Source organism: Takifugu flavidus, chromosome 6 (assembly GCF_003711565.1).
Source record: "Takifugu flavidus isolate HTHZ2018 chromosome 6, ASM371156v2, whole genome shotgun sequence".
In the NCBI taxonomy this organism is placed as follows: domain Eukaryota; kingdom Metazoa; phylum Chordata; class Actinopteri; order Tetraodontiformes; family Tetraodontidae; genus Takifugu; species Takifugu flavidus.
The window spans coordinates 14,853,935-14,867,039 of NC_079525.1; the positions used below are offsets into that span (position 1 = coordinate 14,853,935).

Here is a 13,105-nt window from a genome sequence, read left to right on the forward strand (position 1 = left end):
ACACTTTTGTCCTTTAATTTGCTTTATCACAGGCCAACAAAGTCAGAGAGAGTGACAACAACCATAGATTCACCTGCATTATATGGTTATAAGTGATTAATAGACAAACGGGGAAACAGAAACACACGTCCTCACTTTCCAGGTTAATATGTAGCTGGGTGTGTCTGCATACTGATGCAAATCTTCCCCGTATAATCCCTTTCTTTAGACTCAAACTTTGACCCCTTGACAGTTTTCCTTGTTGGGTGGCCAGTCTTCTGTTTGGGCTCAGCGGTTGCCATGACAACACTGTAACCCGAGCCACCTGTCAGGTAGGAAAGGAGGACACACTGATGTGAATGATTCATGCATGCGGCAGGCGAGAGCCAGAGCGAAAGAATATAAGTCAGAAAAGGAGAGAAGGATGATAAGAGCGAGACATCCTGGACATCCTGGACATCTTGGACATGGATGGGTGATTGTCTGAAACCCAAAAGGAGATGGTGGAGCGTGAGGAGACCCCAGACATGGAGGCTGAGGTGAATGAAGAGGACGGGACCTTCATTAACATCTCCCTGGCGGACGATCCCGGTAGGCCTCGTCAGATCAGAAACGTAAACATTTATAGTGGCTAATGCAGAGCTGTTGCGGCTCCTCGCTTATGGTTTGTGTCTGAGCAAAGTCCAGTCAGGCGGCAGCGAAAAGCCTGTAAAACCAGTGTTCTGCTGACGTGAACAGGACTGAGGTGGAGGTGTGGCTCCACTGGTTTGATCACGGGGACCAGCACGTCCTTAAACTGGCAGGACGCTGTTCAGGCTAAACTCAACCACACATGTATACAAATAAACAACATTCTATTGTCTCATATGTCAGGTAAACGAGCTCATCTTAATCGGACCTCATGCCCTCTTCACATAAATAAGTCAAGAAGACAAGAAAACAACAAATATACTCATATATGTTTATTTCCCCAGGCGAATAAAAACAAACAGCGTCATTTTTAGGCTGGACATAAAATAAAAAAAACAGCTCAGGTGCGTTAAAAGTGAAGGGAACGATCAGCAGGTCCTCACAAGTGCGGTAAAAGACGCGCGGGCGCCCCCTGCTGGGCGACGGTGTGACGCACACAAAGTGACGACATGATGACGCTGATGAGTGAAGCGTGAAATATCATCATCTTCATCATCCCCGCACCGTCACGGAGATTCCGCTGTGTTTACTGCCCATCTGTGTTTACAGGACAACATATATCGAAACTCGGGTGAGCAAACTGTGTATTTCCAGCGATGCGTCACCGGAACCGTTCGTTGCTTGAACAATTAGCTCGTGGCCATTCCCAACATTTGCGGTTTTCAGGGTATTTTTTGTCGCTAAGTTGTCGCTGTTTTCACGTAGAACAACTTTATGCTGCTTTCTGACTTGACGTTGTTTTCGAGAGGACACTTTGCTGCATTTGATGCTGACGTAGTTTGTTTTGCGGCGCTCTGCAGCTAGCAGCAGTGACTGTTAGCTCACAGTGCTAACACATCTGAGCCCATTATCGGACACGTCCAGTCCTTCCGTCAAATCGAGTGTTTGGAAGAAGGATTGACTCGACACTCCACTGTACGATCTCCTCCAACACGTTTCCAAATTCAGTAGCCCCCATCTAGGATTTGTCGACTTACATTCTGGAAATTCTTGTGGGTGCTGGGAGTGATGGAGACGCCAGTGAGGGTCCGGAAGTGCTGCAGATGTGACCAGCTGAGTCGGTGAAAGTCAACCAAGTGCTGTTTCAAAGCCGTTGGGATGTTTCAAAGCACCAAACCAAAGCAGCCAGTGGACGGCAGCCTCTTATTTATGTCCTCCGGCGGGTCTGGTTAAAAGAGAAGCCATTACTGCCACAAATATGCCACGATTAACCAGCTAATGGGTGTTTAATGACAGTGCATGAAGCATCACAAAGCTGATGCAGATCATGGCTGTGTTGAAATCAGATCTATTAATGTGCAAGTTCCTGTCCAGCAGCATCACATCTCTGTTGTGCTCCACTTGCAGCAGACAGCAGATCCTCCAGGCTGTATCCAACAGAGGAGAACCAGCGCGTCACCATGAACTGCGACCTCGACGGTTCGCCCGCCGCCGCCCGCCAACCTTCGTGCCAGTGAGGTCAATCATGGAACGAGAACGTGATTGGACGAGTGTTTGTCTTACAGGTGATGTGGAGAACCAGGTGGAATTGGAGGAAAAGACAAGGTTGATAAACCAGGTACTGGAGCTTCAGCACACACTTGAAGGTAACAGCACACACACACACACACACACACACACAGAGTTGTGACCAGGTTCTGGACCTTTTTGTTCCCTCTCTTCGTGCAGACCTGTCGGCGCGCGTCGACGCCGTCAAGGAGGAGAATCTGAAGCTAAAGTCGGAGAACCAGGTTCTGGGTCAGTACATTGAGAACCTCATGTCCGCGTCCAGTGTGTTCCAGGCCACCGACACCAAGGCCAAACGGAAATGATCCCCCTGGCGGAGGAACCCGAGAGGAATCTACCCTGGGGGAGGGAGGGGGGCTGTTTTCTTAGTTGTGTGATGCTACTAATTTAATAATTAAAATTCTTAAGGTGTTTTAACGAAGCAAGGTTCAGTTGTGTAGGTTCCGAGTGTGTCGCTGTCTAACCGACCAAGTATTCTCATCCTGAACATTTTAGCTTTTATTTTTGTAAATGTTTGGTTTTTTTTCTTTTTAACTTGAGCAGTTTTTGTCAGGTCTGAGATGTCGTTGGATGTATATAACGCATGACTTTATGCTTCAGTAATAAACTCCTGGATGGGTCACGCCTCTGCGGTGGCTTTATTGCACGTAAAGAAACGCCGTGAAACCCTAAAAACACATTTATGAAGGAACAGGAGCATCATGGTGGGAGGGTGGAGGAGCTACTTAGGAGCATTAGATGTTTGTATTGGGGGGGGGGGGGTGCAGAGACTGTAAACAGGCTGAGTGCTATTGATCCACACCGGACGCTGGGCCCTCCAGCAATGCATCCTGGGAAATGGCAGGTGAAAATGTGTAAGCTCAGGCAACACGTCAGTAGTAAATTAATTTAATTCCAACAGCAATGTACAGTTTGCAAATGTAAACGGGGCAGACGCTGGGAAACTACCGAGCACCTTCGGAACGCCGGACTCTGCCTGGAATCACAACACTGCAGCGGCAGGTTCAACAGATAACGCAGGTTATCGGTGTTTGTCTTCTGAAGTGGAACTCCAGAAGGAAAGGAAAGGAAAGGAAGTGATGCTTCTTCAACTTGCCTAACATCTAAACGGAACACTTAAGAGGTAAACGTCCAAAAGAGCTCAAACTAGCCCCAACTAGCGGGAGGACTTAACCAGACCATCACCAGCTGCTGCTGCTCTCATGAGAAAGACGGACGACCTGTAAAGCCTTGGAGATCCGCTGGAGAAGGGGAGCAGGACTAGAGGGGAGGATGAGGGGGGGGGGGGGGACACACAGCTCTGGGGGGGGGCAGGCTACCCAGCGGCCTCCATTCAGAGGAGGGGAGCAGCAGCAGATGAGCGTCCACCTGCTCCACATCAGGGAGAAGCAACACACCAGCTTCATCTCCTCAGTCTTTCCGTGCTCTCCTCTTCCTCGTGGTTTGTTTGGGGCTCTCCTGCGTGGCCTCCTCCTCCTCCTCCTCCTCCCCCTGCAAACAGGAAGCTCCTCAGGTCGCGTGCAAAAATGGCCGACTGAGCTGTCAATGCTCAGGACGTGGCGCCGTTAAAATAATTACAGTGATACGGGAATCTTAATGTCACCGACCTCGTGGTCTAATGGCTGCTGTGCTGTGCTTTCCTCCTCCTCCTTCTCCTCTTCTCCCTCCTCCTCCTCCTCCTCCTCATCCATCAGATCCTCTGCATCATCTTCGATATCTTCATCCTCCTCAGCGGCTTCTGTTGTTTTTCAGAGGAGAACAAATGTGACAGCAGCAGAGACAAAGAGCTAATTTAATAATCATAACCACGCTGGCAGAAGACGCTGGACCAACCAGCAGCCGCTGTAGCCTCGGTAGCCTCGGCCTCTTTGTCTTCTTTATTGGCTGCACCCTCCTCTTCCTCCTCCTCCTCTTCCTCCTCTTCCACATTAGCCTGTGGAAGGTCCGTTTTCTTATATGCGTAGCCATCATCTGCTTTCTAGAAGAAATCCACAAAACAGAATCCAAGTCATGTCTGGAAGATGCTGTTTTTAAAGCAGCCGTTGCTCTTGTTGGAGTTCTTCCTACCTTTGGCCAGCAGAAGAGCACCAGCAGGCCGACGGGCAGCCCCACCGTCAGCAGGTAGATGATCCAGAGCCAGGGCCGCTCCTCTGCTGCCGTCATCAGCTGAGCAAAAATCCCCGGCTGGGTGGTCGGCACATGGAGCAAGAACGAGAGTGCACGTGAGACGCTTGGACCGGCGGCCCACACGCGCTCGCAGGGACGAGACCGGGCTCACCTCGTTGGCGCTGGCCACCAGCTTCTTCAGCCCCCAGCTGTCCGAGGCCCAGCGGTCGGCCACCTCCTTCTGAGAGGTGATGATGAAGTTGTCAAAGTAAATGTCTGAGGTCATGGACCACAGCTCCAGGCCCAGGGCTTTGATGGGAGTCATCTTAAATGGCTGCAGGTCTTCGAAATAGTCCGGGTTGCTGATCTTGCGCGGCTTCCAGGCTCCCTTACCAGAACGAAACGATCGTTTTTGGGATGTTTCAAATGCAAACGTAGAAAATCCAATTCAGACCAATTTACCTGATAGTTGGGGTTGTCTACCAGAGGGGCTTTCCACTTGCCCTTGTACTCCAGATTGTTGATCATGGGGCGCTTCCATTTGCCACAACCGGGCGCAGTCTCGCAGGCCGGGTTGGGAATCTGAGGGGCTTCCCACTCTCCGTCCATCTCCTCGTCCCTGCACACAACCATTTCAACAGCTGAGATCCTGCCCTGGAAGAGCGCCGCTCTAAGATGACCACGGGGGTTCGTCTGCCCACCAGTCCTCCGGCTTCTCAGCATTTGGGTCGGGGATGAAGTCCGATTCCTCGTCCAGCCAGCCTTCGGGCTTGACGGCGTCGGGGTCTTCGATTTTTGCCGGAGCATCTTCATCCCTGAGGAACACAACGTGATCGGGAACATTAGCTTCTCGGGGCGCTGACGTTTGGACGCGAGTGGTTCTGAGTGGTCACCAGTCGTCAGGCTTCACAGCCTCCGGGTCGGGAATCTTGGCCCTCTCGTCCCAGTCCTGAGGCTTGGAGTCGGCGGGATCGTCGATCTCTTTGAGGGGGTTTACCGGAGGCACCACGTCGTGCAGGAGGCTGCCGTGGCTGACGCTGGACTGGTCGATGAACATCTCATAGCTGTTGTCTGGGTTCAGGACTGACCGAGAGAACGCGTGCGTTGTAAAAACGTGCAGACGACGGCAGCAAATGGGGGGGGGGGGGGAGTGTGACGCACCCAGAGTGTAGAGGTGTGTCTTCCGGTCTGTGTAGAACTTCTTGAGATCCACATCAGGCCTCTTGGCGTGTTTCTCTTCCCAGTCTTTGTTCAGAGGGTTCTGGTGGCGGAAGATGAAGTGCAGCTTGTAGTCCTCGCCACACTTGTCCGGTCCGAACATGATAGTGTACGGCGTACGGTCCTGAAACTGCTCCTAGAGCAAAACAACAGAGGCTTCCATTCACCCAATTTACCCATGTTCTATTATTTGCCCTTTTCTGAGTAGAAAACAGGGTAGAATGGTCCAACTCTCTTAATCTGTCTCCGCAGCTATTGCAGGGCTCTGTTCAGGGAGGAGGTTCCTCTAGACGTTGACACTCTATTTCTTACCAAAACAACCTACTGTAGTACTCATGAGCAGTACTCTGAAGCCATCTGTACCCACCAGAGTGAGACTGCCGGTGTCTGAAAGCAGTTTGATGTACGCTCCGCCACAGTCGATACCATCTTGGAAATTCACCTCATACCTGCACGGCCATCACAGAAGAGCCCGTTATTTTATTATTTTATTTTATCTGACGTGGTGCGGCACCGGGCGGCTGCACCACACGCGGCAGAACTCACTGAACAACCAGAGGCTCGTCTTTGAAGACAAAAGGTCTGGCTAGCATAGCGGCGATAGCGTGGTGTTTCGCACGAGATTTCAGCACCAGACCCTGGTCTCCAGGAACCCTGTTCTCCTTCAGCTGCTCCACGGCCCACTTCCCTACAACAAGAGATCAACGTTCAACAAAAGGAATCCTCTTGGTTTCCCTTCTGGGAGGATATCAACCAGAATTTCACCAACCATCGTATTTGGAGATTTCTTCATCGGCGTCGCCCTTGACAGTTTTTGACAGCTGCCATCTGAGGACACAAGCGTCACAGTTTGCTACCACACGCTCACCAAGACAGGAGAATTTGGAAATGCGGTGACATTTTAGAGGGGTCTCAAAGTAATTTACCTTTCCAGGGATCCGTCGTCAAATGTCTCCACAAAGTAGACATCTCCAGTGGGGACAGGAGTCTTATATATTACCTGGTGCACAAGGAGGAGGAGGTCACATCCAGCCCGGCGGGTACTACTTTTAAATTTTAGTCTGAAATACTGTCCACCACTCACCTGGAAAGAGACATTCTCATCTCCACCATCCTTCCCACTCACGTCCACCTCCTCTTCCTCCTCTGCCACCAGAACCTTCAACTCCTCTTCATTCAAGCTCAGCTCATCGGCGTCTGAAACTTGGACGTCCGACTCCTCGTCCTGAGCCCTAATTGCTGTGGCAACCAGGGAGGTGAGGAGAAGGACGCGCCATATCCAGCCTCTATCCACCTTCATCTGAGGAGTTTAAAAACAGCAGAGGGTAAAGCAGGGGTGCCAGAGGTGTGTGTGAGTGTGTGTGTGTGTGTATAGGAGGATGAGGGAGAGATTGATAGTTATTTATGGCCAGCAATGTGGTCCGGTGAGTGTGTTCAGGAGGACATAGATGGTATAAATAGAGAACAAGTGTGTGAGCCAGAGAAAAGCTCAATGTCCCTTCTGTCAGTTTCTTCACCATCATCCTTAACTTGCTTTTCTATCTTGTATCTAGCTATAATTATGCCTTTCTTACATTCCCTTTAGCCCCAAATCGAATAATTTGCTTATTAATTACTAGTCTCAATTAACAAAATAGTCTCAATTTGAGTCGCTGTTTTGTGATAATTGCTTATTTTGTTCGTAAAGACCAAAACCCCATAAACTCATGGCCATTTAAAGGCAATCTATCAACGCTATATGCATATAGTTCATTTATATTTAGCTTAATTAACGGTAGCATGTTAGCTTGGTAAATTAGCAGCGATGTCTCGCGGTCATCGATCGATAGAATGAATGAGCGCAGAAAACGTACCTCGAGCTTTGCTGCTCTCGGGGGGAAAAAAGAAGAAAAATACAACCGAATATCTGGCGACTGGTCTTCCGAACACACCGCTGCGAGGGAGGGAAAAAACACGCGCTTTTTTGGCAGCCAAAGATGCAGCGCGGCCGATATTTCGGCCGAGATAACGGTCAGTGGCCCCTGTCAGTGCCCCGGAACCCGATCTGCGCCATATCGCGTCTGCGCATGCGCAAACCACTTTCTCCGTCTCTCTCTCTCTCACACACACGCACATACACACGCACGCACACAGAGTCCCTTTTCAGTTGTTTTGCTATCATCTAAACTTGTCACATGACGTCCTTGGCGGGCGTTATTGCGTTTGGCTACTGCAAAAATACCAAATGTGACATCATTTTTGTTTTTTCCATTTCATGTTGCAACCCGACCCTATTCGTTATTTGAACTGAGGGTTTATTCTGAGTATCTGACATGAATAGGAATGAATGGAAAGGCCACATGAGCCCTCCAGAATACCATTTTCTGAATTTTTTTGGGGGTTTTTCTATTCTGTAATTTACATTCTTTTACAAATCTATGGTTCCTTTAGTCTGCTACTATCGGAATAATTTGTGTTTTGGAATGTCTGTATGTTTCTATGTTTCCATATTGAATTGCTTATTAAACAAAAAAAGTCAAAGGACTTCTATAGTTATGCAGGATTTGGCCAAGTATAAAAATAATTACTTTAACAATGTGAAACGCTGTTTTGTGTTATGAACCGGAAACGAATTTTTTTTGGTCTTGTGAATTTATCATAAACTCTGGAAAAACCACCATGTATCATATTATCAGCACCACATTCGACTTTTAGTTTTATACCAATAATGAGTTTTCAACAGTGTGTTTTTGTTCATATTTGTGATATGAATAAAGTCTTGGGATCAAAAAAAATCCTGACGTCGAATGATCTGCGCAAGCGCACAAGAGTGGCGACCCAAACCACGCCCCCTCGCTTTCGGCCCCGCCTCCCTCGGGCCCTGATTGGCTTTAGTCTTTTCAGTTCGTAAGCTAAATTAAAGTCTGTTAATAAAAGAAACAAACCCTGAGGCATTTCTATACACTAATGTAATGTAATGTAAACACTATGGGTGGATTCATTCGGCACAAGGACACAGATGCTAATGCCCGTTAACTAGCAAATTTAATCCCCAAACCAAAAATGTTCGAGTAATAAACAATCATTACAGAAATGTAGAAGGATGAAATCGTTGCCCCCGAATCTTTGAGATATTCTTCATCTCCCCATTGTCTTGACTTACACACAGCATCTTCATTTTTGGAGCGAGTCTCTTATAGAAAAATAATATTAGCGTAGCTGTCGCCGAAATACAGCAGAAAAGAAGGATATGACGATTACAAGCGCTTTTGTTGTGAAAGCGTCTCGTGTACTTCCGGGTCAGAGTTGAAACGAATTGAAACAAGAGCACGTTTATGCCCATTCTTTGAGTGTATTTAGGAAAATAATATTGGGAGTAAAGTGAGGCAGGATGAAGGACACCCCGCTGTCGAACAGTGAACGAGACTTTCTGCTTAAAGCGATCGCGGAGAAAAAGGTGAGAACTTTACAGTCGTGAGGAAGGTGATGAAGTTCACCGAGGAATGCAAATAGAAATATCACCCAATGTCTTCGTGCAGCGCCTGGATGGAAGGCAGACCTACGACTACAGGAGGATCAAGGTCTCGTTTGGGGCTGACTACGGCTGCTGCTTTGTTGAGCTTGGAGAAACAAGGTGAATCTGCTGTCTCCTCACACGTGTTTGGGTTATTTTTTATTCTCCATGTTTCACTTTTAAGACGGCCATCATACAGGTACGTGTGATTGTAAAATCATATGTGCAGGATTCAGGGATCGAAGGAATAAAGACTCCACGTTTCTCCCAAACGTGCAATGTTGTTTTTTTTTGCATTGTTAGACGTCAGACAGAAAATGACAGGATAAACGTGCTGTGCTGTGCAGGGTCATGGCCCAGGTGTCATGTGAGCTGGTCGCGCCTAAAGAGAGTCGACCGAACGAAGGCATCCTGTTCTTCAACATCGAGTTGTCGCCCATGGCCTCACCAGCTTTTGAAGCGGGCAGGTGAAAGAAACAACCAAAATCATGAGCAATTGTTGCACCTTATTCGGTTTCTTGGATTCGACTGTGGGTGAAAGGTCACCGCTGAGGTTGTGCTCCGTTCCTAGACAGTCTGAGTTGTCAGTGAAACTCAACAGACAGCTGGAGCGATGCCTGAGGAACTCCAAGTGCATCGACACCGAGTCTCTGTGTGTGGTGTCTGGAGAAAAGGTGAAACACACACACACACACACACACACACACACACACCACACACACACACAGGTGTGTCATCCTCATCATTGGTGCGGATCATTCGTCGGCCTGTTTAGGTGTGGCAGATCAGGGTGGACGTTCACCTGCTGAACCACGATGGGAACCTGATGGACGCCGCCAGCATCGCCGCCATCACAGCGCTGAGCCATTTCCGCCGCCCAGACGTCAGCAGCGTGGGAGAAGAGATCACAGTGGTGAGCTGGCGCACGCCTCGGTTTGTTACCTTTAGCCACAGAGGTGTATTTTTAATGTGTTGGCAGCACGTTGCCTCATAACTAGGGCGTCGTGATTTCATCGTGGCTCACGTGGTGACTGAACAAACCCTCAAACTGTTTTTGCTCTGCTCCTGATTTAGTTCAGTCATGAGGAGAGAGACCCCATCCCTCTGTGCATTTACCACATGCCCATCAGTGTCAGCTTCTCTTTCTTCCAACAAGGGTGAAGAGTGTGTTTTTTTTTCCTCGGCTTTATTACATTACCACTGCAAATAGGGATGGAAATTTAAAAACACACCCAGTAAGAACCTGACCGTAAACCTGCGTGTTTGGCCCACAGCACCTACCTGCTGGTGGACCCCTGTGAGCGGGAGGAACGGGTGATGGATGGTCTCCTCATGATTGCCATGAACAAGCACAGAGAAATCTGCTCCATCCAGTCCAGTGGGGGAATCATGCTCCTGAAAGAGCAGGTGGGCCTTGTTCCTGAGAAAGTCACTCTCACGTCGCTCAAAGTGGGCGAACTTATCACATGTTGACTCCTGTTTTGGCGCTTAAGGTTATGAGATGCAGTAAAATAGCGAGTGTCAAAGTGTCTGAAATCAACGAACTCATCAGCAAGGCTCTAGAGAATGACAAAAGAGCAAGGTAAGCTGCCCCAACACTGGGGAACATCATGTTGTAGTAGGGAGCCGGAGGATTATCAGGAACTCTCCGTCCAGGAAAGCAGGTGAAAGGTGCGGTTATGCAGCGTCATTGCCTCGGGGGCGAATCACAGCGCTGAAAATGGACGAGACCTTGGTGGACATGACGACTGTGATGGACACGGCCAAGGAAATCATTCAGGAAGCAGCGGTCCCCAGTGAACCGTCCTCAGCCAAACACACCAGGGCAGCGTCACCTGTGGTGCCTGCCCCAGGTGTGGGCCAGGTTGGCCTGGGGCTGGAGAACAGCTGGGGCCTGGAGGAGGATGTGGACGAGGAGGATGAAGGCAAGGGTGAGGAAGAACCACAGATGGAAGAGCAGCACCATGAGAGAAAACCCAGGCGTGGAGGTTTGTTCCTGCAATGTTAACACACACGAAAATAGTAATATTGCACTTTCAAAAGTGTGTTTTTCTCTGCAGTAGATGTGGTTGAGATATCTGACAGTGAAGAGGAGGAAGTGGTCATTCTTCATCCCTGATGATGCTCATGTTTCTGGGTAAGGAGATGATGGTTGGAGTTGACCGCACCGTGAAGGGACCCGTCAGAAGTTTGGACGCACCATCTCATTTAATGAGTTTTCCTTATTTTTATTCCACCTCAAATGGAAGCAGCTCATCCCAAACCTTCTCTGCTGGGTTTACTCCTTCTTAGGTTTGATGGCTCCATTATTCATGTAAATTTTGGAAATAATACAAACATAAAAAAACCACCCTGAATGAGGACTGACTGGCGAGAGGCAGAAAACTCCAGAACCAGAATCCAACACAAGAGGACAGCAGCGTCCAAATAGTCAGAAGAATGAAAGCAAAGCCTTCTGGTACCACAGCGCCGTCAGATTAATGTTGCAGTACTGGGAAAGGGAAACTGGCTTCTTACTACGAAGACGTTCTCAGGTTCTATCAGATTCCACTTGGCTTAGGTTCAAACCTCTATGGACACAATTGCACCGGACGTTCTATGTGTTCTATGTGCATGTTCACGTTTTGTATGAAAAAAAATGTTTTAATGATGAATATATGAGGTAAAAAAAACAAAAAACCACATGTGATTCCATTCTTATGTAATAAATAGTTACATAATTTCACATATTGAATGAAAAATAAACTATGGGCTCCATGGGCTCAGCTTTGCACCATGTCACCTGGACAAACTAATAACTGTTAGTTATCATATTGAGTATTATTTCTTGGAGCACGAGTTTAGACACCAATAAAAGAAAATTTTGACCTAATCTTATATCTATTAAAACACACACACAAAAAAAAAAAATCGCGGTGTGGCCCGTACGGGGATCGAACCCGCGACCTTGGCGTTATTAGCACCACGCTCTAACCAACTGAGCTAACCGGCCGCTGCGGAACGAATATTTGCTTTAGTTTTTTGGATGACCGCGGGAGGGATTTGAACTGGTAACCTTGGAAACTTCAGCATACTGTAAAAAAAAAACAACCTACTTTTGATTGTCAAGGAGTTTTATTTCCCTCCAGAAAATGGGAAAATATAAATACTTTGGTAAAAAAAAATTAACAAACCAATATATATTAACAGAAAAACAATTCTTGTATAAAATATTCAACTATTTACGACAAAAATTATTCCCAAACGACTATTGACAAATTATTTTAATGTTTTTTTCACTTCATGCGGGGAACTGTGGACGAGGGCTGGTGGAGTCTGTAGACAAAAAGGAAAAGACGACACTCACATTTGTGGCAATCAGATTTACACTATAATCACATTGCGATCGAATCTGATGTTCAAGTGCTCCCACTGACCAATCACAGCGCTCAATTGTTGGACAACCGGAAAAGCGACATGTTTTCGTGTTTTCATGTTTTCTATTTTCATGTTTTCACAAGTCACTGCTGGCACAGGACATGCCAGCACCACCCCCACCTCCAGCCAGTATCGCTGCCCCAGTAAGTCATTACACAATCCACTTCTCAAATACAACTCAAGCAAACCTAAACCTATAAAACAGCGAAATACAGAGCAATCAAAGTGCAAATGTTGCTCTAATTGTGAAAAATTACAGCAGGCTAATATCTTAAACGCACCAACTCAGGCTCCTTTCCCACCAGAGAGGTGACATTCCATGTCCCTAGAGCCAGTTTATGCAGCCGGGGATCAGACCGCCAAGGTCCCTGCCTCCGGCTGCTACCCAAAACACAATGCATCCGACCCCCTTGGCCCCTCCTGCAGGTGGTGAGCCCACGGGAAGGGGGTCCCATGTTGCCTCTTCGGGCTGTGCCCGGCCGGACTCCATGGGCAGAGGTCCGGCCACCAGGCGCTCGCCAACGTGCCCCACCCCCAGGCCTGGCTCCAGGAGGGGGCCCCGGTGACCCGCATCCGGGCAAGGGAAACCTGGTACCAATGTTGTTATTCATCATCAGGAGGTCTGGGCTACGCTTCGTCTGATCCCTCACCTAGGACCTGTTTGCCATGGGTGGCCCTACCAGGGGCATATAGCCC

The 13,105-nt window shown here is 48.2% G+C and overlaps 3 protein-coding genes and 1 non-coding gene across 10 annotated transcripts; 2 read left to right on the forward strand and 2 right to left on the reverse strand.

The window, feature by feature from the left end:
• The first annotated feature begins 300 nt into the window (after window positions 1–300).
• scoca (short coiled-coil protein a) lies at window positions 301–2,801 on the forward strand. 3 transcript variants are annotated; one of them, XM_057035754.1, is made up of 4 exons: window positions 301–570; window positions 2,017–2,088; window positions 2,175–2,255; window positions 2,338–2,801. In XM_057035754.1, the coding sequence occupies exons 1-4, from the start codon at window positions 480–482 to the stop codon at window positions 2,478–2,480; spliced, it is 387 nt and encodes a 128-aa protein (XP_056891734.1). In that variant the 5' UTR covers window positions 301–479; the 3' UTR covers window positions 2,481–2,801. The 3 variants fall into 3 exon arrangements, with proteins under 3 accessions (XP_056891734.1, XP_056891735.1, XP_056891736.1); XM_057035755.1 differs by lacking the exon at window positions 301–570 and adding an exon at window positions 936–1,240; XM_057035756.1 differs by lacking the exon at window positions 301–570 and adding an exon at window positions 995–1,240 and having other exon boundaries at window positions 2,020–2,088.
• A 246-nt stretch (window positions 2,802–3,047) lies between these two features.
• Window positions 3,048–7,567, reverse strand: clgn (calmegin). 2 transcript variants are annotated; one of them, XM_057035667.1, is made up of 15 exons: window positions 7,353–7,567; window positions 6,584–6,799; window positions 6,426–6,499; window positions 6,269–6,327; window positions 6,046–6,187; window positions 5,867–5,948; window positions 5,443–5,635; window positions 5,175–5,364; window positions 4,983–5,096; window positions 4,744–4,900; window positions 4,454–4,669; window positions 4,243–4,359; window positions 4,009–4,153; window positions 3,783–3,913; window positions 3,048–3,666 (listed from the first exon to the last, which is right to left on the reverse strand). In XM_057035667.1, exons 2-15 carry the CDS (start codon window positions 6,797–6,799, stop codon window positions 3,586–3,588), a joined length of 1,917 nt encoding a protein of 638 aa, XP_056891647.1. In that variant the 5' UTR covers window positions 7,353–7,567; the 3' UTR covers window positions 3,048–3,585. The 2 variants fall into 2 exon arrangements, with proteins under 2 accessions (XP_056891647.1, XP_056891646.1); XM_057035666.1 differs by having other exon boundaries at window positions 5,175–5,635.
• A 1,190-nt stretch (window positions 7,568–8,757) lies between these two features.
• On the forward strand, window positions 8,758–11,770 carry exosc9 (exosome component 9). Of its 4 annotated transcripts, none has more exons than XM_057035718.1 (11): window positions 8,758–8,935; window positions 9,018–9,112; window positions 9,340–9,459; window positions 9,564–9,666; window positions 9,768–9,905; window positions 10,067–10,149; window positions 10,267–10,399; window positions 10,486–10,574; window positions 10,649–10,980; window positions 11,056–11,129; window positions 11,285–11,770. In XM_057035718.1, the coding sequence occupies exons 1-10, from the start codon at window positions 8,870–8,872 to the stop codon at window positions 11,109–11,111; spliced, it is 1,215 nt and encodes a 404-aa protein (XP_056891698.1). In that variant the 5' UTR covers window positions 8,758–8,869; the 3' UTR covers window positions 11,112–11,129; window positions 11,285–11,770. The 4 variants fall into 4 exon arrangements, with proteins under 4 accessions (XP_056891698.1, XP_056891697.1, XP_056891696.1 ...); XM_057035716.1 differs by having other exon boundaries at window positions 8,759–8,935; window positions 11,053–11,129; XM_057035717.1 differs by having other exon boundaries at window positions 11,056–11,770.
• A 140-nt stretch (window positions 11,771–11,910) lies between these two features.
• trnai-aau (transfer RNA isoleucine (anticodon AAU)) lies at window positions 11,911–11,984 on the reverse strand. The gene has a single exon. It is a non-coding gene; the product is annotated as a tRNA-Ile (tRNA).
• Between the last annotated feature and the right edge of the window lie 1,121 nt (window positions 11,985–13,105).